Consider the following 27,621-nt stretch of genomic DNA (forward strand, 5'->3'; position numbering starts at 1 on the left):
TAGAGGTATGTACTGTATGTACTAGAGCAGTGGTTCTCAAACTCGGTCATCGGGACCCCACACAGTGCATGTTTTGCAGGTAACCCAGCAGGTGCACAGGTGTATTAATTACTCAATTACACATTTTTAAAGGTTCGCAGGTGGAGCTAATTATTTCACTTGTGATTCTGTGAGGAGATCTGCAAAACATGTACCGTGTGGGGTCCTGAGGACCGAGTTTGAGAACCTGTGTACTAGAGGTTAATTGGTTACCTACAAGTTGGACATGGTAGATTATTTAGAAAGACAGGTCCCACATTTCAGTGTCTGATGTGAATGACCAAATATTAAAAGGAGAGAGAGCTGAACTGGCACGAAAGCATATAAGGGTCTTTGATTTTTGTGATTGGTTATGTTAGACTTTGTTGCTAGGCAGATCAGCTTGTTGTTAGTAATTGGCTTAGCCTATCAGTAGGGTGATGATGGGAGGGCTTTGGCAGCCTTTATAGGGAGTGCTTTGAGGGAAAATAATCCTCTTGTCGTTTTGGAAGCCCACCCACCTTCCCCACTTGTTTTATTCATTTTCTACATTTAATTACTCATTCGATCTGCAAATTTTCAATTTCAGATGGCGGGAAGGCGATACGGCATAAGTAGCATAAGTGGTCTTACCCCTTTGATGGACGGCCAGTGTTGTCCTGCCCCTGTGGTGGGACAAAGGGCGTTGCCAGTAGGAGGTCTGTATCGTGCCAGTATGGGGTGGTGAGTCACTTCACAGCGCAGATTATGCTTATATAGAGTTTGGGCATGTTTATTGCCACCATTACAGGTGGGGCGTATCAGTCGCCGCCAAGTTATATGATTAATTGACTGGAGCTGGCCATTGTAGCGTTTTCCTTGCCATCCCTACTTTTAGGGTCATCCAATTAATAAATATAATGACTTAATGCAGTTGGTGTCTGTGTCGTTATTTTTAGTTGATAAGCTAGTTTTAAGTATAGTGTTAAGGTAAGGGCAATCACAATAAATGATAGACGCCTTATCTGCAAAGTACTGCATAATATGTGGTGCTATATAATTTAACATAGCAAAAACAACTTTCATCGCAGCTCCAACTAGCCTAATATTAACAATATAGCCTGTTTATAATGCCATCTTATTGTTTATTTAAATGTTATTTTTGAATGTAAACAACAGGGAGTTACAGTATCTACAGGTCTGTATCTTCTATCCAAAGTAGCACGATCAGCTCTAGGCAAAGCTCCATCTCATACAACATAGGTAAAAGCAAGGGAAGGAGTTCCATTTTGCCAGATGCTCAAATTAAGACCAGAATAGCAATAGTGAATAATACAATTACTAGAGTTTCTGCCACAACATGCAATTTAAGGGACAGAGTGGAACTGCTGCATATGCCCAGCGGTAGCAGCTTCTTTTACTAAGTAATGTGTATGTGTGGACCTGAGTGCTCAATCAGTGCACTGGACCAGAGAGTAGCTGCCAAGGGGAAGAACCAAGTAGTCTTACCATGAGGTGGCGAATGTGCCCTTAGAAAGTGCAGTTCTGTCTCCTACTCATTCTATGACATTTTTTTGTTATTTGTTATGGGATGTTTATCCTTTTCCTGACCATTTCTGTTACTTATATTAGTTAAATATTTTTTATTCAGTCTATACTACAGACCATCTATAGTGTTAATTATTAATACTGTATTCCACACACTATCCAGTGTATATAACGACTAATGTGTCCATATATGTCCATATATGTCCAGGGTCATTACTAGGTACTTCTTCCGCCCTGCCACAGACATACATATATTTGCATGTTCCTTATTGTGTTCAATTCCCCCTACTTTAAGTTCAAAACTGACCGCATACAGAGACATCCTTCAGTTTTTTGCTAGATGAATTCAGTGGTGGTACCCTCCAGTGGACGGCGCCCCTAGGCAGCCGCCTAAAGCTGCCTAATGGTAGAGCAAGCCCTGGTTGTGTTTTACCCTATCCAGCTCCACGATTACAGACACAATGTACAATATAACAACAATACAGGTGACAAAATCAGAGAAACAGTCAGATCTTATACAATGATGTACAATCACCCTAAACTAGGCTGACCATATTATTCCTTTAACCTGGGACACTCATGAATTACACAGGTTCTGTGGCTGCTTAAAACCAGGTGAAATGAAGGCTTGTAATCAGCCAGCCACAGAACCTCTGTAATTCATAAGTGTCCCAGGTTAGAGGGATAATATGGTCAGCCTACCTATACTAACTTCACTGTGGGCTTTACTAAGGATTTCTACGTATAGATTGGATGCAGGGAGGATTTGCTAAACCAATACAGGTTGAGTCTCCCTTATCCAAAATGCTTGGGACCAGAGGTATTTTGGATATGGGATTTTTCCGTATTTTGGAATAATTGCCTACCATAATGAGATATCATGGTGATGGGACCTAAATATAAGCACAGAATGCATTTATGTTTCATATACACCATATACACACAGCCTGAAGGTCATTTTAGCCAATATTTTTTATAACTTTGTGCATTAAACAAAGTGTGTGTACATTCACACAATTCATTTATGTTTCATATACACCTTATACACACATCCTGAAGGACATTTAATACAACATTTTTTAATAACTTTGTGTATTAAACAAAGTTTGTGTACATTGAGCCATCAGAAATCAAAGGTTTCACTATCTCACTCTCACTCAAAAAAGTCCGTATTTCGGAATATTCCGTATTTCGGAATATTTGGATATGGGATACTCAACCTGTAAGCCTAATTTGGCCTGAAAATGGAGCTATCCCCTTAATTACCCACTACTGTATTCTAATAAGAACAGGGTTTTGTTGGGAAATGCCTTCATTTTTATCAGGAAAACAGGATTTGGACACAGCTTGTGGTATAAGGGCTCTTTAGGACAATAATCATCTCCCTGGTGATCTAGAGCAGACTGTGCCTAGTGCTCCTACCATGTCCCTAGCTTAGATGCCTTTATAAGTGCAGTAGGCCTAACATGCTGTACACAAAATGCTGGTAGGCTAGTGCGACAAGCCAAGGCCCAAACTCAGGGCCTACACTACATTATACACATAGGAGCCACACAGATTATCACAAGTTAAGTATGGCCACTGGGCATGCTGCTTGAAGATATAGGGTACAAGGGGAAATTAGACCTAATTTCTAAATATGGGGAAACTGGAGGCAGAGGTAACAGAGACAAAAAGCCTAGTACCTAACATTAAGCTATGAGAACCTAGGAGATATATCTGGGAGTAGTCCTCTAGGGGTTCATTGGTGCACAGTGGGTTCTCTGTAAAGCGCTGTGCAATATAAGTGCGCTATACAGTATAATTGATGGTGATTTTTCCCATCGTTGTCATGTGCAATGAGAGCGGGGTATGTGCCGCAGTGACTGAGATGGAAGAGATCATGAGGAGAGGAGGACTGTAGGTATAGCGGGTGGGGATCATAAGGTCGATCAATATTGGTTCAACAGTCATTAGGTCAACCCCATATGGTCGATATACACATGGGCAACAGGGTCAAAAGGTTGACAGTAATAAGGTAGACACCTGAAAAGGTCGACAGGTACAAAAGGTCCACGCATAAAAAGGTCGACACAGGTTGTTTTTATTGCTTTTTGGGTGTCATTTTGTATGTTCAACCAGTTGTGACCCTAATTAGTGTACCACGCCCCCTCGCATGGCTTGCCTCGCTTGCTATGCTTCGGGCAAAGCATCTCACCCTTTCATATTCCACGTGGATGGTATAGTATGACAAAGTTTGAAAAATAAAAAAAATTGTGTCAACCATATGTGTGTTGACCATTATCATGTCAAGCATTTGAACCCATTGACCTTTTGTACCTGTTGACCGTAAGCACGTTAAAACATTTACATGTTGACCTATTGACAGTGTTGTCCTTTTTTACTGTGGAGCTATCATCCACTGGCGTAACTATAATGGGTGCAGTGTCTGCGGTTCACATGGGCCCCTGAGTCCAGAGGGGTCTCCCACCGCACACACTGCACCCATTTTCTAAATACTCACCCCTCCTGAGTCCCAGGCTAATGTCTGCGTTGGTGCTAAAACTCCGTGAAAATGGCGCAGCGGACATTTTGATGGAGTTCTGTGCATGCACAGTACAAAAATCACTGGGAAAACGGTCGCCACATCATTTTCCCGGAGATCTACGCATGCGCAGTAGAGTCTGAGCACTCTAGTGCTCAGACTCTCAGCGCTGCCGGCAGAAAGGAGGGGGCCCGAACGGAGGAGGCTGCACCTGGGCCTCCTCACCTGTTGGTAGTCCAAACTTTCGTAGATGTTACACAGATAAAGTCATAAAGTTAAGTGTATAGCCTCTGTAAAGCATGTATGAAGTGATGGTGCTAAAGCTGCATACAATGTTGATATTTATAATATGACAATCAAATAATATCAAATAATAATGTCAAAATACTATCAAATATAATAAGTTGTATCAATCAACCTGCAATTAGAACATTTTCCACACGAGGGAGCCATCTGAAAGGCTAAGAAAGATGCAGCAATATTTCCTTCAGTCATTTTTGATAATACTGTCTGTTCTTAAAACAAATCAACTGCATTTAGAATCCTCCACAAGAAGTGTAGAATCTGATTTGCTTTTATCCAACTGATATAAATGTTTTGGGTAATAATTGTATTTATCTGATCTAAAACCCAATAATTAATAAATATGCCCTAAATGAGCCATGCAAAAAAAAAATCCAAAATGTGCAATTATAGGAAACCTTTTCTCATGCCGCTCAACATTCAGAAATGGAAATTTAGGTAAAATAGGCCACATTGCAATCCAGATCCAGAATCACTCAGTAAAAGAACACAAGTCTGCCCATTTGGGGATTCCATACCTCTTATAGACACCAGGGGGTAAATTTACTAAGATGGGTGTTCTATTTAAAATGGGGTGTTGCCCGTAGCAACCAATCAAATTCTACTTCTCATTTATCTAGCACCTTCTAGAAGATAATACCTGGAATCTGATTGGTTGCTATGGGCAACATCTTATTTTAAATAGAACTCCCATCTTAGTAAATTTAACCCCAGAAATCAGGAATGTCTCTGGAAAATGATGCATTGTTAGCAGGTATGATTCCTATTTTGAATAAGCAAAAAAGCATGGGAGCAGCTTATAATCAATGTAATATTTCTTCATAAGTGTTATAGCTCCACTGTACAAAACTAAGCTGTCTGATGTATTCTAATCTGTCAAAATAATAATAATAATAATAATAATAATAATAATAGTAATAATAATAATAATAATAATAATAATGATGAGTGGCAGCTGCAGGCACCGACCACACAGTGGGGGTAATTCCAAGTTGATCGCAGCAGGATTTTTGATAGCAACTGGGCAAAACCATGTGCACTGCAGGGGAGGCAGATATAACATGTGCAGAGAGAGTTAGATTTGGGTGTGGTGTGTTCAATCTGCAATCTAATTTGCAGTGTAAAAATAAAGCAGCCAGTATTTACCCTGCACAGAAATAAAATAACCCACCCAAATCTAACTCTCTCTGCAAATGTTATATCTGCCACACCTGCAGTGCACATGGTTTTGCCCAACTGCTAAAAAATTTCCTGCTGCGATCAACTTGGAATTACCCCCCATGTGCACTGCAGGGGAGGCAGATATAACATGTGCAGAAAGAGTTAGATTTGGGTGGGTTATTTTATTTCTGTGCAGGGTAAATACTGGCTGCTTTATTTTTACACTGCAAATTAGATTGCAGATTGAACACACCACACCCAAATCTAACTCTCTCTGCAGATGTTATATTTGCCTCCCCTGCAGTGCACATGGTTTTTCCCAATTGCTATCAAAAATCCTGCTGCGATCAACTTGGAATTACCCCCAGTGTGCGGGGAAGGGGCCTGCTAAGTACGTATAAACATACATGTTGGTGGTCGTTCTGATTTGTTCGCTCGTTGCCGTTTTTCGCAACGGAGCGATTAGGTGGAAAATGCGCATGCGCATGGTAAGCAGCGCGCATGTGTTCACTAATTTAACACAAAACTTTGGAGATTTGCACAAGCTCGAGCGACGTTTTTTCATCGCTCCAGTGATCGTAGTGTGATTGACAGGAAGTGGGTGTTTCTGGGCGGAAACTGGCCGTTTTCAGGGAGTATGCTAAAAAACGCAGGCGTGCCAGGAAAAAACGCAGGAGTGGCTGGAGAAACGGGGGAGTGGCTGGCCGAACACAGGGCGTGTTTGTGACGTCAAACCAGGAACTAAACGGACTGAGGTGATCGCAATCTAGGAGTAGGTCTGGAGCTACCCAGAAACTGCAAGGAATTATTTAGTAGCAGTTCTGCAAATCTTTCGTTCTCTATTCTGCTAAGCTAAGATACACTCCCAGAGGGCGGCGGCCTAGCGTTTGCAATGCTGCTAAAAGCAGCTAGTGAGCGAACAACTCGAAATGACCACCGTTATGCGGTATGTAATATATGTGCTGGCTGGTTATCCCGGGGATTGGAAAGTGCGGCAGCTGCCGTTGAGTATGATTATAATAATAATAAAAATAATAATAATAAAAAATTATCTGTAGTGTTTTTCTCCAACAGAACTAAAAGAGTTTCAAATACACAAAGTCTTTGTATTATATTTGGGCTGGGAGGTGTAATAATTTTAGAATAAACAGTGCACCAATTGATAATAAGATAATTTGCTAATTACTATTACATATTTCTGTGCCCTCTGGTGGAAATAATAAATACATGATGAGCATAAGTAAAACAGCATATGTACGCCCATATGTTGTGTCTGAGACTTACACTATTGCTGCAGCCATATTGTTAGCAGTTAAGTAATGTCTGTATCTTCTGTTTTGTGCAGGTCACACAGTCTGGTTCTGACAGTGCAGAAGATATTTCCCCATTGTGTCAACTAAGAAAGAATGTCTCTCGGGTAGACATCGCAGATTGTGCATCGTCAGCTCAGGGATTTTGCAATGGAGCAAAACCAAAAATTGTGGTAAGCAAACTAGAGATGAGCGCCTGAAATTTTTCGGGTTTTGTGTTTTGGTTTTGGGTTCGGTTCCGCGGCCGTGTTTTGGGTTCGAACGCGTTTTGGCAAAACCTCACCGAATTATTTTTGTCGGATTCGGGTGTGTTTTGGATTCGGGTGTTTTTTTCAAAAAACACTAGAAAACAGCTTAAATCATAGAATTTGGGGGTCATTTTGATCCCAAAGTATTATTAACCTCAAAAACCATAATTTACACTCATTTTCAGTCTATTCTGAATACCTCACACCTCACAATATTATTTTTAGTCCTAAAATTTGCACCGAGGTCGCTGTGTGAGTAAGATAAGCGACCCTAGTGGCCGACACAAACACCGGGCCCATCTAGGAGTGGCACTGCAGTGTCACGCAGGATGTCCCTTCCAAAAAACCCTCCCCAAACAGCACATGACGCAAAGAAAAAAAGAGGCGCAATGAGGTAGCTGTGTGAGTAAGATTAGCGACCCTAGTGGCCGACACAAACACCGGGCCCATCTAGGAGTGGCACTGCAGTGTCACGCAGGATGGCCCTTCCAAAAAAACCTCCCCAAACAGCACATGACGCAAAGAAAAAAAGAGGCGCAATGAGGTAGCTGTGTGAGTAAGATTAGCGACCCTAGTGGCCGACACAAACACCGGGCCCATCTAGGAGTGGCACTGCAGTGTCACGCAGGATGTCCCTTCCAAAAAACCCTCCCCAAACAGCACATGACGCAAAGAAAAAAAGAGGCGCAATGAGGTAGCTGTGTGAGTAAGATTAGCGACCCTAGTGGCCGACACAAACACCGGGCCCATCTACGAGTGGCACTGCAGTGTCACGCAGGATGGCCCTTCCAAAAAACCCTCCCCAAACAGCACATGACGCAAAGAAAAAAAGAGGCGCAATGAGGTAGCTGACTGTGTGAGTAAGATTAGCGACCCTAGTGGCCGACACAAACACCGGGCCCATCTAGGAGTGGCACTGCAGTGTCACGCATGATGTCCCTTCCAAAAAACCCTCCCCAATCAGCACATGATGCAAAGAAAAAGAAAAGAAAAAAGAGGTGCAAGATGGAATTGTCCTTGGGCCCTCCCACCCACCCTTATGTTGTATAAACAAAACAGGACATGCACACTTTAACCAACCCATCATTTCAGTGACAGGGTCTGCCACACGACTGTGACTGATATGACGGGTTGGTTTGGACCCCCCCCCAAAAAGAAGCAATTAATCTCTCCTTGCACAAACTGGCTCTACAGAGGCAAGATGTCCACCTCATCTTCACCCTCCGATATATCACCGTGTACATCCCCCTCCTCACAGATTATCAATTCGTCCCCACTGGAATCCACCATCTCAGCTCCCTGTGTACTTTGTGGAGGCAATTGCTGCTGGTCAATGTCTCCGCGGAGGAATTGATTATAATTCATTTTAATGAACATCATCTTCTCCACATTTTCTGGATGTAACCTCGTACGCCGATTGCTGACAAGGTGAGCGGCGGCACTAAACACTCTTTCGGAGTACACACTTGTGGGAGGGCAACTTAGGTAGAATAAAGCCAGTTTGTGCAAGGGCCTCCAAATTGCCTCTTTTTCCTGCCAGTATAAGTACGGACTGTGTGACGTGCCTACTTGGATGCGGTCACTCATATAATCCTCCACCATTCTATCAATGTTGAGAGAATCATATGCAGTGACAGTAGACGACATGTCCGTAATCGTTGTCAGGTCCTTCAGTCCGGACCAGATGTCAGCATCAGCAGTCGCTCCAGACTGACCTGCATCACCGCCAGCGGGTGGGCTCGGAATTCTGAGCCTTTTCCTCGCACCCCCAGTTGCGGGAGAATGTGAAGGAGGAGATGTTGACAGGTCGCGTTCCGCTTGACTTGACAATTTTGTCACCAGCAGGTCTTTCAACCCCAGCAGACCTGTGTCTGCCGGAAAGAGAGATCCAAGGTAGGCTTTAAATCTAGGATCGAGCACGGTGGCCAAAATGTAGTGCTCTGATTTCAACAGATTGACCACCCGTGAATCCTTGTTAAGCGAATTAAGGGCTGCATCCACAAGTCCCACATGCCTAGCGGAATCGCTCCCTTTTAGCTCCTTCTTCAATGCCTCCAGCTTCTTCTGCAAAAGCCTGATGAGGGGAATGACCTGACTCAGGCTGGCAGTGTCTGAACTGACTTCACGTGTGGCAAGTTCAAAGGGCATCAGAACCTTGCACAACGTTGAAATCATTCTCCACTGCACTTGAGACAGGTGCATTCCACCTCCTATATCGTGCTCAATTGTATAGGCTTGAATGGCCTTTTGCTGCTCCTCCAACCTCTGAAGCATATAGAGGGTTGAATTCCACCTCGTTACCACTTCTTGCTTCAGATGATGGCAGGGCAGGTTCAGTAGTTTTTGGTGGTGCTCCAGTCTTCTGTACGTGGTGCCTGTACGCCGAAAGTGTCCCGCAATTTTTCTGGCCACCGACAGCATCTCTTGCATGCCCCTGTCGTTTTTTAAAAAATTCTGCACCACCAAATTCAAGGTATGTGCAAAACATGGGACGTGCTGGAATTTGCCCATATTTAATGCACACACAATATTGCTGGCGTTGTCCGATGCCACAAATCCACAGGAGAGTCCAATTGGGGTAAGCCATTCCGCGATGATCTTCCTCAGTTGCCGTAAGAGGTTTTCAGCTGTGTGCGTATTCTGGAAAGCGGTGATACAAAGCGTAGCCTGCCTAGGAAAGAGTTGGCGTTTGCGAGATGCTGCTACTGGTGCCGCCGCTGCTGTTCTTGCGGCGGGAGTCCATACATCTACCCAGTGGGCTGTCACAGTCATATAGTCCTGACCCTGCCCTGCTCCACTTGTCCACATGTCCGTGGTTAAGTGGACATTGGGTACAACTGCATTTTTTAGGACACTGGTGAGTCTTTTTCTGACGTCCGTGTACATTCTCGGTATCGCCTGCCTAGAGAAGTGGAACCTAGATGGTATTTGGTAGCGGGGGCACACTGCCTCAATAAATTGTCTAGTTCCCTGTGAACTAACGGCGGATACCGGACGCACGTCTAACACCAACATAGTTGTCAAGGCCTCAGTTATCCGCTTTGCAGTAGGATGACTGCTGTGATATTTCATCTTCCTCGCAAAGGACTGTTGAACAGTCAATTGCTTACTGGAAGTAGTACAAGTGGGCTTACGACTTCCCCTCTGGGATGACCATCGACTCCCAGCGGCAACAACAGCAGCGCCAGCAGCAGTAGGCGTTACACGCAAGGATGCATCGGAGGAATCCCAGGCAGGAGAGGACTCGTCAGAATTGCCAGTGACATGGCCTGCAGGACTATTGGCATTCCTGGGGAAGGAGGAAATTGACACTGAGGGAGTTGGTGGGGTGGTTTGCGTGAGCTTGGTTACAAGAGGAAGGGATTTACTGGTCAGTGGACTGCTTCCGCTGTCACCCAAAGTTTTTGAACTTGTCACTGACTTATTATGAATGCGCTGCAGGTGACGTATAAGGGAGGATGTTCCGAGGTGGTTAACGTCCTTACCCCTACTTATTACAGCTTGACAAAGGGAACACACGGCTTGACACCTGTTGTCCGCATTTCTGGTGAAATACCTCCACACCGAAGAGCTGATTTTTTTGGTATTTTCACCTGGCATGTCAACGGCCATATTCCTCCCACGGACAACAGGTGTCTCCCCGGGTGCCTGACTTAAACAAACCACCTCACCATCAGAATCCTCCTGGTCAATTTCCTCCCCAGCGCCAGCAACACCCATATCCTCCTCATCCTGGTGTACTTCAACACTGACATCTTCAATCTGACTATCAGGAACTGGACTGCGGGTGCTCCTTCCAGCACTTGCAGGGGGCGTGCAAATGGTGGAAGGCGCATGCTCTTCACGTCCAGTGTTGGGAAGGTCAGGCATCGCAAACGACACAATTGGACTCTCCTTGTGGATTTGGGATTTCGAAGAATGCACAGTTCTTTGCTGTGCTGCTTTAGCCAGCTTGAGTCTTTTCATTTTTCTAGCGAGAGGCTGAGTGCTTCCATCCTCATGTGAAGCTGAACCACTAGCCATGAACATAGGCCAGGGCCTCAGCCGTTCCTTGCCACTCCGTGTGGTAAATGGCATATTGGCAAGTTTACGCTTCTCCTCCGACAATTTTATTTTAGGTTTTGGAGTCCTTTTTTTTCTGATATTTGGTGTTTTGGATTTGACATGCTCTGTACTATGACATTGGGCATCGGCCTTGGCAGACGACGTTGCTGGCATTTCATCGTCTCGGCCATGACTAGTGGCAGCAGCTTCAGCACGAGGTGGAAGTGGATCTTGATCTTTCCCTAATTTTGGAACCTCAACATTTTTGTTCTCCATATTTTAATAGGCACAACTAAAAGGCACCTCAGGTAAACAATGGAGATGGATACTAGTATACAATTATGGACTGCCTGCCGACTGCAGACACAGAGGTAGCCACAGCCGTGAACTACCGTACTGTACTGTGTCTGCAGCTAATATAGACTGGTTGATAAAGAGAAGATGTCTATGTAACTATGTATGTATAAAGAAGACTGAAAAAAATCCACGGTTAGGTGGTATACAATTATGGACGGACTGCCTGCCGAGTGCAGACACAGAGGTAGCCACAGCCGTGAACTACCGTACTGTACTGTGTCTGCAGCTAATATAGACTGGTTGATAAAGAGAAGATGTCTATGTAACTATGTATGTATAAAGAAGAATGAAAAAAATCCACGGTTAGGTGGTATTACAATTATGGACGGACTGCCTGCCGAGTGCAGAGACACAGAGGTAGCCACAGCCGTGAACTACCGTACTGTGTCTGCTGCGACTGGATGATAAATGATATAAAAAATATATATATATCACTACTGCAGCCGGACAGGTATATATTATATATTATATAATGACGGACCTGCTGGACACTGTCTGTCAGCAGAATGAGTTTTATTTTTATAGAATAAAAAAAAAAAAAAAACACACAAGTGAAGTCACACGACGAGTGTTTAACTTTTTCAGGCAATCACAATATAAGTATACTACTAACTATACTGGTGGTCAGTGTGGTCAGGTCACTGGTCAGTCACACTGGCAGTGGCACTCCTGCAGCAAAAGTGTGCACTGTTTAATTTTAATATAATATGTACTCCTGGCTCCTGCTATAACCTATAACTGGCACTGCAGTAGTGCTCCCCAGTCTCCCCCACAATTATAAGCTGTGTGAGCTGAGCAGTCAGACAGATATATAATATATATAGATGATGCAGCACACTGGCCTGAGCCTGAGCAGTGCACACAGATATGGTATGTGACTGACTGAGTCACTGTGTGTATCGCTTTTTTCAGGCAGAGAACGGATATATTAAATAAACTGCACTGTGTGTCTGGTGGTCACTCACTATATAATATATTATGTACTCCTGGCTCCTGCTATAACCTATAACTGGCACTGCAGTAGTGCTCCCCAGTCTCCCCCACAATTATAAGCTGTGTGAGCTGAGCAGTCAGACAGATATATATAATATTATATATAGATAATAGATGATGCAGCACACTGGCCTGAGCCTGAGCAGTGCACACAGATATGGTATGTGACTGACTGAGTCACTGTGTGTATCGCTTTTTTCAGGCAGAGAACGGATATATTAAATAAACTGCACTGTGTGTCTGGTGGTCACTCACTATATAATATATTATGTACTCCTGGCTCCTGCTATAACCTATAACTGGCACTGCAGTAGTGCTCCCCAGTCTCCCCCACAATTATAAGCTGTGTGAGCTGAGCAGTCAGACAGATATATATAATATTAAATATAGATAATAGATGATGCAGCACACTGGCCTGAGCCTGAGCAGTGCACACAGATATGGTATGTGACTGAGTCACTGTGTGCTGTGTATCGCTTTTTTCAGGCAGAGAACGGATTATAAAGTAAACTGCACTGTCCTCACTAGTAAACTCTCTCCACTCAGTCTCTACACTTCTACAGTAACAGTACTCCTCCTAGTCAGCTCCAGTAAATCTCTCTCAGTCTCTTATAATCTAAATGGAGAGGACGCCAGCCACGTCCTCTCCCTATCAATCTCAATGCACGTGTGAAAATGGCGGCGACGCGCGGCTCCTTATATAGAATCCGAGTCTCGCGATAGAATCCGAGCCTCGCGAGAATCCGACAGCGTCTTGATGACGTTCGGGCGCGCTCGGGTTAACCGAGCAAGGCGGGAAGATCCGAGTCGCTCGGACCCGTGAAAAAAAACATGAAGTTCTGGCGGGTTCGGATTCAGAGAAACCGAACCCGCTCATCTCTAAAGCAAACCTGAGTGGCAGCTCAACCAGAAACATATACTGTATCTTGAACTATTGTACTTAACCAAATTCTTGCTATATTGCTGAGATGACTATTTCTAAGTATGAGCCAATCTCACACCCTTGCAGCCAGCAGTTTTCTGGTTTATACTTCTATGATTCTGTGCCAGCACATATCTATGCCCTGACAAACAGCTGGTGAGCGGCAAATAGCAGAATGCTGGAACATGTGGCTACAAGTGCTTGTGATCCTCAGCAGAGGTCCATTCTGTGACCTACGGTAGATGTTATTTAGTATATGTTGTGTCCAACCGCAAACTGACCACAAGGAAATAATTCTCATTTCAATTAGGAAACTTTCTATATAGCAAATAATATTAATGTCATTAAAGTTTAAAATGCCATAGTAATATGTTCTGCTTTATTTCCAGTAAACAGAGCTCACCCATCAATCAGACATACATGATAATAATACCCAGGGCTGCCATCAGAAATTGTGGGGTGCAGGACTGACAAAATAGACAGGCCCCCCGCCAAAAAAAGATTCTGGCGTACTGCTCCACATCATGTAATGTCATACATTGTGACATTACATATAGGTGTAGCATTGCGGACCTACAGGAACTGTTCACAGATACCGTAGCTGATGCACAGGGATGGCTTGTTTTAAGAAGTCTTCTGTTGATTCACAGCTTGGTGCAGCTCTACAGTTATTGGCAGTAGGAGCCGGGGTGAGCCCCCATAGCTGCAAGGGCCCGGGCAGTGGTGGCGAGAGAGGGGGGGAGAGGGTACAAATTACCCGGGCACAGATCTGATGAAGGGGCCCAGTGAGGACCCAGTGGGGGCCCCAAGCTTTCTCCCCCTTAACTGGCAGCAGCAGCTACAGCTCTTCTCCTAAGCCCAGCACACGCTGCTGATTGCTGTGTGCCCTTAGTGGGATGACAGGTAGTATAAGCAGAAATACTGTGGTACTCTCAGGACTTACTAATGTAACAATATATCCTGGTGATGACCACTAATGTACAGGTCAACATTTCAGTTTATTCAACTTTAATCATAGTAAGTCCTGAAAGTTGTGTGGCATTTCTGCATATACTATATGTTTGTGTGTTTGTTTGTGTGTGTGTGTGTGTGTGTGTGTGTGTGTGTGTGTGTGTGTGTGTGTGTGTGTGTGTGTGTGTGTGTGTGTACACAGTGATTGCACTTACATACTATAGGGCATCTTCTATCCCAGAATTACAATGGAGAATCCACTTTCACAAAATGTTGGTGTTCCGAACTTTCAGGGAATGCACTCTGCAACCAATGCAGCTTTTATGTGACTGTCAAGGGCGTAGCTACCATAGGTGTAGGCAGTGCTGCTGCTATGGGGCCCAGAGCTGAGAGGGGCCCACCTACCCTGTCAAAGTTACATGTGTTATATACATTTTTTGCTGTTGGGTGGTACGTAGGGGTCCTTTCAAACTTTTTCCTTGGGGTCTGCAATATATCTAGGTATGCCCCTGAACCTGCTCATTGTAGTGTGGTATAAAATGAACTGGAGGGCATTTTCATGTTATATAATATGAACCGGGGCACTGTAATGAGGCACAATATGAACGGGGAGCACTATATATCATCATGTGAATTGAGGAGACTGTGCAGCATAATATGTACTGGCAGCTCTGAAATGTGACATAGGGTGAACTTAAGCACTACTACGATTCATAAAAGATACTAGGGCACTACTATGGGGCATAACATTAAATAAGGCTCTACTATGGTTCAGAAAATGAACTAGGGCACTATTAAATTAACAGCTACTGCAGAGACGTGTCTCTCTAGAAGCATTGAGATGGGGGCCCCTTCAAAATGTTCCTATGGGGCCCACAAAGTTCTGGCTACGCCCCTGGTGACTGTCCCACCATCCTAATAGTGTACACTTTTGTCCCAACTGCTGAGAGGTACAGTATGTCATGCTCCTGTGAGTGGGTACTTCTTGTGTGCTAGACATGCCCCCAAAGTGGTGCAGCCATGCAACTAACAGAGTGTGACCACACCCGCTGAAGGGTGGGCCCGGGAAGTTACTGTACCAGGGCCCAGGATTTCTGTTGGCAGCCCAGTCTCCACAGTTTCCCACTGATGGCTGCCCAGATAATACCCCTTTTCCACCAAATTTATAAGCTGAGTTATTGCCAGGGAAACCTGGGTAAAGGTTTGGAAGGAAAGGGTCAGATCAAAATGACCTGGGTTGCATTACCTGGGAACCTAACCTGGGTAGCTACCAGGGTTGAACCCAGAGCCAACCCAGGTCGCCCACTGTGTGTACGGAATGATGTCACCTTTAAGCACTGGCAGAGAGAAGACCCAGCAATAACCCGGATTCAGTCTGCAGTGTGAACACGGTTTCAAGCTGCTGTAACACTCCATGCTCAATTGCCCAGGTCAGACCCATGTTTTTGTTGTAAAAGGGGTATGATTAAGATATGAACACCATCTGAGAAGATATTTGCTCATGCCAGGCCCCACCTTCTCCTGCACTCTCTAACACACCTCAATTTTGAAATCATAACTAAGGATGAAGCATTTGCACTCATTGCATCACATTGTAAATGGCCCCCTCAACTCTGTGTTCACCCAACAGTATAGTTTATTGAAGCTACTAGGTCAGCTCTTTAACCTATATGTTTATCACCAATCCTAGGGAAACAATATCTTGACCCAGCAACTCTTTCCAACTGGCATCTTATTTCTATTTCTTCTGTGCAATAATAACACTGCCAGATGAAACCTGTCAGTGTAACCTTTTGCCTCTGGTAAGATAAGGAGAGTGCCTGGCTGGGCATGATATCTATATAAGAGTCTTACAATTTTGTGATTGGTTGAAGATGTCAATTGTTGCTAGGCAGATCAGAGTTTTGAGTGAGTTGTAATTGGTTAGGGCCAGCCTATCGGTGAGTGTAGGGGAGGTGTTTAGTGCATTAAGGGTAGAAACTTCCAGATTTGCTCTCTCTTGTCGGCTGGAAGGATAAGTGAAGGCTGTATTATTGTCTGCCTGTCTCTTTCTTTCTTTCTTTCCTTCAGTTTTCTGCCTTATTCTCTATTTTTCCCCTTAGCACCTTTTCTTCTATTCTGTCTATTCACCGAGCCTTATTCTTATTTTCTATCCTGCTGCCTTTATTGCCCCTGTACAGGGGTGTATCTACCTATTGGCCAGGATGGCACTCGCCAGGGGCGCCAGGCAAGGAGGGGGCGCCGTCCGGCTGTGCCATCCATGGCCAGGGGGTAGAACCAAGTGGTACTGTTAGACTTGGTGACTGTCTGTTAGTGTCGGCGCCAGTGTCCGGCAGCAGCACACTGCACATCGCTTGTAATCAGAGTATCAGACACAACATAAACTACAACAAGGGCTGCTGGGAGCTCCCGGCACCAATGGCTGCTAGGAGCTGTAGTTTACTTTGAGTCTGATTGATCACTAGTGTGGAGCTGTGCCGCTGGACACTGGCATCGGCAGTGACAGACAGTCACCAGGTACAGTCAGAGCCGGATTATAGGGAGGTGGGGGGGTCAAGGCACAGGACTACACTGCCCTGCATTGGGCTAGGGCCGTGGACGGAGTGGAAGCACGGGGGTGGGACAACACTACACTCACTGCCAGGCAGCCCAGCAGCATGGAGGAGAGGGAGAGAGGACAATGAGCTACTAAAGTACATGCAGTCAGCATACCCTGTCTGTAATGTGGGGGGTGAGGGGGATACTATATAGTCTGTCTGTACGTGTGTCTGTGATTGAATTTATGTATGTGTGTGACTATGTATGTATGAATGTATGTTTGTGTGTGTATAAGTATCTACTGTATTTGTGTGTTTTAGTGTGTGACTATGTATGTGAATAAGTGTGTAACTATGTACAGTATGTATGTGACTGTATTTGTATATACTGCATGTGTGACTGGACTGTATATCATATGTATGTGTTTTGTGTGTGACTATGTATGTAAGTATATATGTGTCTGCCTATGGGCAGGATCAGAGATACTAATGGCAAATGTGGTTTGACCGCATTTCCCATATAAAATTAGGAATATATTTATTAGCACTGGTCCACATCTCCATTTTCTATTTGCATTCCCCATATGCCCTTTATAGACTGTGTTTTCTATAGGGGTATGACTGTGTGGCGTAACATGAATAAGAGACACTACCGTGCGTTGTAATGTGAGTAATGGACACTACTGTGCGGTGTAATGTGATACTGTGAGGCATAATTTGAATTGGAAGTACTATTGTGTGGCCATGCCCCTTCCCTTCCCCACAAGGCCACATTTCTTTTTTGACACGCCTCCCTTATTTCAAATATGTGTGTGTGGAGGGGGGGGGGCTGCCCCTGACTTTGCCAGGGGCGCTCGGACCCCTGGATACACCCCTGCCCCTGTATTACACTGCCCGGCTCCCGTGTGCCTCCCCACCCTGCCATTATGCACAGGCCTAAGCGTGCAGCTCCCCGTCCCCAAAGGCTGTGCGGGTGCTGTGCGCCTCCGCCGCCCTGCTGCTATCCCCGCTTGTCAGGCTCCCAGCTCCAAAGCGGGAGGCGTGACGGTGCCCGTTCCGTCAGCGCCTCCCATCTCTGCGCACAATGCAGTGCCTGGCGGCTCCATGCATCCCGCTGCCAGCGGGTCGGGCACAGCGGCCGTCAGCGCTGGACGGTCGCTGTCTCAGGCCGGGGATTCGGCACCCCCGGCCGCGAGTGTCCCTGGGGCTGCAGCGCCGGCCGGCCGCGTCTCTCCCGCGATCAGCGGGTATGGGGCGGCGGGCGCCAGCGCTGCTGTGGGCGGCATGCGCGGCGGGGATTCGGCACCCCCAGCCGCGCTGGCTTCTTACACAGGGGAGGTTGCGGGCACGGCTACCCTGGGGCATAGTGGGCCCCCCGTGGGTCCCGCGCCAGGTGCTTTTGGGGCCCCTGACGCACCCCTGGCTGCTGGTGGGCATCACAGAGCCCCAGTGGCCGGGGGGGTCAGCGGGCATTTTGAGGATTTGAATAGTTTCAGTCAGACCCTCCTAGGTCAGGCTCCCCCCCTGGCGGCCATTTTAGTGCCTGGCTGCACATCCCATGGCCCTCAGCAAGCTGCTTGTAGCATGCTGGGTGGGGAGGTGCAGCCATCTGCTGGACACTTGGAGGTGCTGCGGGCCTTTTCTGTACAAGGCTCCGCAGCAGCCTCTGTGTCTTTGCCAGGCCAGCATTCCGTTACGGATTTTCGGTCCGTGGCGGGGGCTAGCTTTGCTACAAGCACCCTTGGCTTGCCGGCATTCACCTCCCCCAGCGGTACGGGCCTACCTTACTTGCAATTTCCATTTCCCCCGGTAGTTTCGCAATGTTTCCCTCCACTAGTTTCCACTCCGCAGGTGGTCCAGTCAGTCTGGTCCTCCGGGATGGGGCAAGCTTTCGGCCACCCACCTAATGTTTCTTCTTTTGCGGGAGGGTTTCAATCCACTTCACTTCCGGCGCCAGCCTTCCATCCGTTCCCATACTGTCAACCACCTTATCCCCCGGCGCAGCCGGGGCCTTACGGGTATCATTGGCAGGGCGGTTTTGGGTCCCCAGGTGTTCGCTTTCCCAGCGTTAGCCAAGCAGCTACGGTGCCTCCGTACCTTCCCCAAGCCCACGCGCCGCCGGCTCAGGTGGCACCGCCTGTGTCAGGTACACCATTGCATTTGGTGGCCCCGGGCGGGGAAGCACCGCGCCCCCTCCCCGGTTCATCTTTTGGTTTGGCTGAGGGGCCGGGTAACTTAATTCCGCTTGTTTCTGTTCCCGAGGTTAGTGCAGACAGCTCTGCAACCCCTCAGGCTGCTCCGGTGCAGGACGGATCTCCAGCAGATGCCGGTTCTTCAGTTTCGGGTCTCTCGCAGGCGACTGAGATGGCCGACGTCCCTGGCCCTTCCGGTTCTGGTGAGCATGACGTTGCGGCTGATTCATCTGTTGTATCTTCATCTGAATCCTCTGCTAGCAGCGAGGGGTCTGATTCCCCCAAACACCCGCGCAAGCTCGCAAAATTAGTTGCGCGCGAGGTCGCCAAGGTGGTAGGCAAAGACAAGGTGCCGAAAAAGGCGGCAGCTCCTGATGAGCCGCCGTTGTTTTCGGAGATGGTGTGTTGCACCAACACGGCTGTTACTCGGGGCTTACGGAAGAGGATGAAGAAGAAAATAGTTAAAGGGAAATTTGTCGACCTTTTCACCCTCACGGACGACATGAGGAAGGATTTCGATAAGGCTAAGAAGGCGGGGGGTATCGGTGAAAACGCTTTCCGGAGCTTTCATCATTGGTTGAGAGGTTTCTTGGTCTTTTCTGCCGTTTACCTAAAAATTCGCCCTGCCGAACATCTTAATGTGGTGAAATACATGTTTTTGATTAATGAGATGTTCTTAAAGTACAAAGATTCCGTTTGAAGGGATTATGATGAAAAATTCCGTAAGAATCAGGATGGCAATCCGACGTTACCTTTGGTCTTTAAGGATGTCGAGGTTTGGATGGATGGTTTCCAACCAAGGGAGCAGTGCAGTTGAGGGGCAGACCAAGAGGAAGTTTTCGGGGGGTAAGAATGTCCCTGGTACGGCGGCAAAGGGCAAGTGTTTTGCATTTAACGACTCTAAATGCACTAGGGGTGTGGGCTGTCGTTTTCGTCACTCCTGCAGCGTCTGTGGAGCCAATCACCCTGCCAAGGATTGTAAGTCCGGAGGCGGGGTTAAGCAGGCCGACCAGGGTGCTGCTGGCGGCAGTGCGAAGTAAGGCACCCTCACCCATAGTTGTACCTGAGTTGGCTAAATGGTTGCACCGTTACCCCAGGACGGCAGATGCTGAGTTCTTGTTAGCCGGGTTTAGTTGCGGTTTTTGTTTGCCCATTTCGGAATCAGTTTATGTTGTGTTTCACAGGAATTTGAAGTCGGCGACGGAGTTCCCTCATGTGGTCAGGCAGAAGGTGGAGGCGGAGGTGAAGTTAGGTTGCATGTGCGCCCCTTTCACATGTGAGCCTTTGCCTGGGTTATGCGTATCTCCCTTGGGGGTGGTTCCCAAGAAGGCGCTGGGTAAATTCCGCTTGATCCAGCATTTGTCCTACCCGCATGGGGGCTCCGTTAACGACGCCATTCCTTAGGAGTTTTGCACAGTCAGGTATCAGTTGTTTGATGAGGCCCTGGAGTTGATCCGGGGTTTTGGGCCCGCAGCACTGTTGGCCAAGTTAGATGTTGAATCCGCTTTTCGCCTTCTTCCCCTTCACCCCGACTCTTTCAGGTTCATGGGTTTTCGGTTTGGCGGTTTCTTTTATGTTGACAAATGTTTGCCGATGGGTTGTTCTGTCTCTTGCGCCTACTTCGAGAAATTTAGCTCGTTCCTGCATTGGTGCATTTCTGCTGGAACTGGGCACATTGGCATTGCCCACTATCTCGATGACTTTCTTTTTGTACGCCCAGGAGGCAGCAACATTTGCCAGGAGCTCCTTTTTTTGGCATCCGCCTTGTTCAGGGTTCTGGGAGTGCCTGTTGCCCACGATAAGACAGAGGGACCCACGTGTTGCCTTTCTTACCTGGGCATCAAGGTTGACACTAGCGCAGGTTGTTGTCGCATTCCGTCCGACAAGGTGAGGAAGCTTTTAGGACAGATCGGGGACTGCTTGAGTAAGCGTAGAGTTAGATTTCGTCAGGTGCAGTCCCTTTTAGGCTCCTTTAATTTTGCTTGCCGGGTCATTCCTATGGGGAGGGTTTTTTGCCGCAAGCTTGAGAGGGCCACGGCTGGAGTGACTGGGCCACATCACACCATTCGTCTGTCCCGGGAAATTAAGGATGACCTTAGAACTTGGTCGACCTTTTTGGTAACTTTTCATTCAGAATTGTTGTGGCCTCTCCGGCCCGTTGATAATTCTTCCCTGGAGCTGTTTACAGATGCTGCAGGTTCTACGGGTTTTGGTGCTTTTTTCCAAGGCGAGTGGTGTGTTTCGGCCTGGCCCCGGTCTTGGGTATCTCGTGGTTTTACTGCTAACCTACTTTTATTGGAACTGTTTCCGATAGTTGTGGCAGTGGAGTTGTGGGCCTCTAAGTTGGCGAACCGGACGATTGTCTTTTGGTGCGACAATTTGGGGGTGGTGCAGGCGGTGAACAATCAACGTGCATCATCGCCGCAGGCTTTGCGGCTGTTGAGATTTTTGGTGTTACAATGTCTCCGCTTTAACATCAATTTCACGGCGAAGCATGTGCCTGGGGTCGAGAATGGCATCGCAGATGCGCTGTCGCATTTCGATTTTGCCAGGTTACGCAGGTTGGCCCCCGGGGCAGAGGCCCTAGGATTGACATGTCCAACTTCTGTCTGGCAGATTATAGAACTGGCGTAGCTGGCTTGGCGCTGAACTCATTGGCCCCTTCGTCCCGTCGGGCATACGCTGCGGCTTGGCGTGAGAGGCAGGCGCATCAGCTTAGGTGTGGGGCCGGGGGTAAGTCAGAGGAGGATGTTTTGTTGGCCTTTGTTTGGGAGTGTTACCAGAGTGGTAGGTCCAAGGCGTCCATGTGCGCGGCGTTGGTGGGGATTTCGTTCCATGCTCGGTTGCAGCAGGGGACAGACCCCACCAGGTCTTTTACTTTATCCAAGGCGCTCAGGGGTTGGGCAAGGTTAAGTCCGTCCCAGCCGGATACGCGCAGACCTATTGACACGCAGTTGTTGCGCGAGCTCATGGCGATTCTGCCGGCGGTGACTGATTCTGCGTTTGAGGCGTCCCTTTTCCGTGCAGCCTTTTCCTTTGCGTTTTTTGGGGCCTTTCGAGTTGGCGAGCTGGTGGCCGCTAATAAACGGTCCACTGATACAGGCATGCTTTTCAGGGACCTGGTGCTCAAGGAAGGTGTTGTCATGTGTAGGTTACCCCGTTCCAAGACCGACCAGCTGGGTCGAGGACGCTGGGTGACTTTGAAGGCTCAGGAGGATGACGAATTATGCCCTGTACTGCTCGCAAAAATTTATTTGCCTTTACGGCCTAAATGTGGTGCTCAAGTACTACTGATGCATTGCCTCTCACTCGGTTTCAGTTTGCCGCTGTATTGAAGCGCTGTTTGGTCGCCCTGGGGCTTAATAGCGCTGAATATGGGACGCATTCCTTCCGCATCGGTGCGGCAACTTGCGCTGCGGCACACGGACTTCCACCGTCAGCCATTCAGGAAATGGGACGTTGGAAGTCAGCTGCGTTTAAGTCTTATATTAGATTGGATAAGGTTTAATGTTGCGCTACTTGCGCTAACCCAAAAACGTTGTTTACCTGCCAATTTTGGAATGGTTAGCGTTCCACAATTGGAGGTGTGAAGGAATTTTTAAAAATTTTCCTCCGAGGGGGCCTAATTACAATTGGCTGACACTCCAGGTCCACGGGAGGTTTTTAAGTTTTCTCCTTCACTTGGGTTTTAGGTTACTAACTGTTCGGTTCGGTCTAACGGTTCTAATTACCCATTTTATGTGCACTGCCTGACAGCTAGGTTACTTTTTCTTTTACAGTGTCCACTGATTCCACCGAACAGATTTGGGTAGTTGGCCATTCTTAGGTGTTTTGGGCCGAGCGTCATCCCCTTGCTGATAGGTCGTCTGAGATGTTAGGTGGTCGCAGAGTGCGATGGTTAGGTGTGAGAGGTCTCAGATGGTCTGGACTCTTGGATCTGTTGTTTCAGCAGGAGCAGCGTTGGGGGCGTCCCCAATGGTTGCTGCTGCACCTGGGCGGTAACGATGTAGGTCACCTTAAAGGTATAGATCTTATCCTTCGGATTCAGGCGGATTTGGGGGAACTTAGCTTGCTTTGGCCTGGTGTACGCTTGGTTTGGTCTGACATTATTCCTATGTTTGTCTGGAGGGAATCCCAGAACGTCACAGCGCTTGACAGGGCTAGGAAGAAGATTAACTTTGCTGTGTCGAAGTTTGTGTTGGTTGCTGGTGGTTTGGCTGTTAGACATCCGCTATTGGTGCTCCAGAGCCCCTTTTATTTTAGGAAGGACGGTGTGCATCTCTCCCATTTTGGGATTGGAGTTTTTCTGAGGGCGCTGTTTTCTTGTCTGGATTAGTTTGTTATCTTTGTAGGTAGGGATAGGAGTTGTTTTGATAGGTATTTTGTTCTTGTTTGGTTGGATTTAATTTCGTATTGGGTTAGCGGGCTGCGTTTCTCTGAAACTGGCAGTGGCAGGAAGGCGCTACTGGCCAGCGGTCACTTGTAGCATAAGTGGTGTTGTGGGGCACTTACCCCTTTTGAAGGACGGCGAGTGTGTCCTGCTCTTGTGGGGGGGCGAGGGGCGCTTCCTTGGGGAGCGTCCTCACTCTGCTATAGGAAGGGGTGGTGAGACCTTCGCAACACAGGTTATGCTGATATATATAGATGGGGCGTTTCAGTCGCACCCATGACAGTTGGGGCGTTTAGTTGTCGCCATTTTGTAAGATCGTGACTAGAGCTGGTTAGTGGTAGCGTCTTCCTGGCCACCCACTACGAGTGAGGTCATTCCAATTAATAAATTCAATGACCATTTAATCCAACGCAGTTGTGTCCGTGTCTTTATTTTTAGTTGATAAGCTATCTTAAAGTTTATAGTTAATGTCAAGCACAATAAATGAATAGACGCCTTATAAAGAAAGTAAGATTTAGTGAAACGGCGCATTGGGGCCGCTGCTGTTTGGAGCAGCTGTCCCCGCAGTGGGGTAATATTGAAGTGCTCTGTTAGTTTGGTATCTGTGTTGAATAGAAACAATGGTATTATATATTTACACATTATTGTTAGAAACCATCAGCGTAAAAAATAGGCCCTATATCTATGTTCTGCTCCCTTTATTTCCGTTTTCTCTGTGAAAACTCACTGCCCAGAATTCAGCTGCTAGAACTGGCCATGCTAGTCATGTTTTGATTGATGGTTAGGTGTTTGTGTGCCCTAGCACATATTGGCACGTCGCCTCCCTTCTCTTCTTGCTTCTGATAAAGAAATAGGCTTGAACAGACATGCTGCATGAATTGCTCCATTCATTTCTTCCTCACTCACTCACAGTCAGAGTATAAGAGCGGCAATTGGGAACTTGTCTACCCTCCTCATTCCTAAATTACTATACCTCAGGCTCCTACCGACTTTATAAGCGGTGCATAAAATGGCTGGAACTGATTACTGTTACAAAAAGTGGGTGTCCCTGATGATAGCCATAACAACATTAACTGTCTTTCCATATACACTAATAATGGACAACTCTATATTAATAAGTGTTTGTGTTATACTTGTCCTGCAACCTCTGCAATGATGAAAATCAGTAGATATATGTTAAGTCAGTTTTTCCCAACTCCAGTCCTCAGGAGCCCTCAATGCTGCATGTTTTACAGTTCTCCTCAGTATCCCAACTGGAATAATTAGCTCCACCTGTAGATCTTTTAAAATGTGTCAGCCAATGATGACTACACCTGTGCACCAGCTAGGACAGGCATTCCCAACCGCGGTCCTCAAGGCACACCAACAGTGCAGGTTTTAGTGATATCCAGGCTTCAGCATAGATGGTTAAATCAAAATAACTGAGGTGACTAATTAAGTCACCTATGTTCAAGCCCGGAGATCACTAAAACCAGGACTGTTAGAGTGCCTTGAGGACCGTGGTTGGGAAACACTGAGCTAGGAGATCTGGAAAATATGCAAAGTTAAAGGTCCCTAAGGACTGGAGTTGGAATACACTGTGTTAAGGTATGTACCGTATATACTCGAGTAACTATAAGTCGACCCGAATATAAGCCGAGGCACCTAATTCTACCACAAAAACCTGGGAAAACTTATTGACTCGAGTATAAGCCTAGGGTGGGAAATGCAGCTCTAGCCGTACACAGCCCTCATACTGCCAGATATGCCCTCATACTGCCAGATATGCCCCCACAGTGCCAGATATGCCCTCATACTGCCAGATATGCCCCCACAGTGCCAGATATGTCCTCATACTGCCAGATATGCCCCACAGTGCCTGATGTGCCAGATATGCCCTCATGCTGCCAAATATGCCCAACAGTGCCAGATGTACCAGATATGCCCTCATGCTGCCAAATATGTCCCACAGTGCCAGATGTGCCAGATATGCCCTCATGCTGCCTGATATGCCCTCGTGCTGCCAGATATGCCCCTCATGCTGCCACATATGCCCCACAGTGCCAGATATGCCCTCATGCTGCAGGATATGCCCCTCATGCTGCCACATATGCCCCACAGTGCCAGATGTGCCAGATATGCCCTCATGCTGCCAGATATGCCCTCATGCTGCCTGATATGCCCTCGTGCTGCCAGATATGCCCCTCATGCTGCCACATATGCCCCACAGTGCCAGATATGCCCTCATGCTGCCAGATATGCCCCTCATGCTGCCACATATGCCCCACAGTGCCAGATGTGCCAGATATGCCCTCATGCTGCCAGATATGCCCTCATGCTGCCAGATATGCCCCTCATGCTGCCACATATGCCCCACAGTGCCAGATGTGCCAGATATGCCCTCATGCTGCCAGATATGCCCTCATGCTGCCTGATATGCCCTCGTGCTGCCAGATATGCCCCTCATGCTGCCACATATGCCCCACAGTGCCAGATATGCCCTCATGCTGCCAGATATGCCCCTCATGCTGCCACATATGCCCCACAGTGCCAGATGTGCCAGATATGCCCTCATGCTGCCAGATATGCCCCTCATGCTGCCACATATGCCCCTCATGCTGCCACATATGCCCCCTCCCCAAGTGCCAAATATGCTCCCCCAGTGCCTGTTACTTACCCCTCCGTCGATCCCGCGCTGTCTTCTGAAGGAGGGACACGGAGCGCACAGCGCGCAGCTCTCCTGTGTCCCTCCTGCATCTCTGGCGGCCGCGGCGGGTCTATTAAAGGAAGTGCCGGTTCGTGATCAGAGGTCACGAACGGGTACTTCCTTTAATAGACCCGCCGCTGCCGCCGGAGATGCAGGAGGGACAGAGGAGAGGCGCGCGCTGTGCGCTCCGTGTCCCTCCTTCAAACTGCTCTGCCTGTCACACTGCACTGCCACGGACTCGAGTATAAGCCGAGGTGGCTTTTTCAGCACAAAAAAAAGTGCTGAAAAAGTCGGCTTATACTCGAGTATATACGGTAATATAACAGTGCATTCACACTGTATACTAAACTAGTGTGTACTGACAATTCAGAAAAATGAAAACCATTGTGAGCAAATAATCCTGGAATGTAAATAAACCCAGTGGCAATAGCAGGCTTTCTGCCACCACTCTGGGTGCCATTTTGTACATGTGACATACAGGGAGAGATTAAAAAATGTGCAGGACTTACCCCACAGCTAAATGAACACACAGCCCAATCCAATTAGCTGTGTCGCTCTCTGATCTAGTGCTTCTAGCACACTGTGGTCTTTATCTCAGCACTGAGATACAGATCAGAGTGTACTAGAAGCACAAGAGCAAAGAACGACACCCCAGGCAGGAAAAAGGAGCTGTACAGGTTGTGATAGGTGCAGGGTGCTAGAATGAACACTGGGTAAATTATGAAAAAGAAAAAAAATCTATTGTCCCCTACCCATCTGTACCTATCACCAGTAGATTCAAATTAAATAAGTCCCCAGCAGACCTACTTATTTTTCAGTAACTCTTCCCCAGTACATTTATTTCTCTTGTATCATATTCATATACAGGTTGAGTATCCCATATCCAAATATTCCGAAATACGGGATATTCCGAAATACGGAATTTTTTGACTGAGAGTGAGATAGTGAAACCTTTGTTTTTTGATGGCTCAATGTACACAAACTTTGTTTAATGCACAAAGTTATAAAAAATATTGGCTAAAATGACCTTCAGGCTGTGTGTATAAGGTGTATATGAAACATAAATGCATTCTGTGCTTAGATTTAGGTCCCATCACCATGATATCTCATTATGGTATGCAATTATTCCAAAATACGGAAAAATCCCATATCCAAAATACCTCTGGTCCCAAGCATTTTGGATAAGGGAGACTCAACCTGTAGTAGTTTACTCTGTTCCTTCTTCAATTATTTAGCCAATTTCATTACTTTTAACATGCAAAAGAGGCCTGTGCCATTCAATGCCATACTGATTAAGCTACTACTGCCCCTTGTCAACAGTAATTCTATTGACCTGACCTCAGAGCATATTTTAAGGAATTTCCACTGGTGGGGCACACAAAGCCGTGAAGGATGACTGACCCTATGAAACTGGTTGGCTTACAAGGGTGAAGGTCAAAGTTCATATTTACTTTAGTC

The 27,621-nt window shown here is 46.9% G+C and overlaps 1 protein-coding gene across 1 annotated transcript in view; it reads left to right on the forward strand.

The window, feature by feature from the left end:
- DLC1 (DLC1 Rho GTPase activating protein) overlaps nucleotides 1-27,621 on the forward strand; it is an 856,713-nt gene that overhangs the window by 319,669 nt on the left and 509,423 nt on the right. Inside the window, exon 4 of the mRNA XM_063920868.1 lies at nucleotides 6,879-7,016. Within this exon, the coding sequence (XP_063776938.1) occupies nucleotides 6,879-7,016 (138 nt within the window). The remainder of the gene's footprint in view (nucleotides 1-6,878; nucleotides 7,017-27,621) is intronic.

This window comes from Pseudophryne corroboree, chromosome 1 (assembly GCF_028390025.1).
Source record: "Pseudophryne corroboree isolate aPseCor3 chromosome 1, aPseCor3.hap2, whole genome shotgun sequence".
Classification (NCBI taxonomy): Eukaryota; Metazoa; Chordata; class Amphibia; order Anura; family Myobatrachidae; genus Pseudophryne; species Pseudophryne corroboree.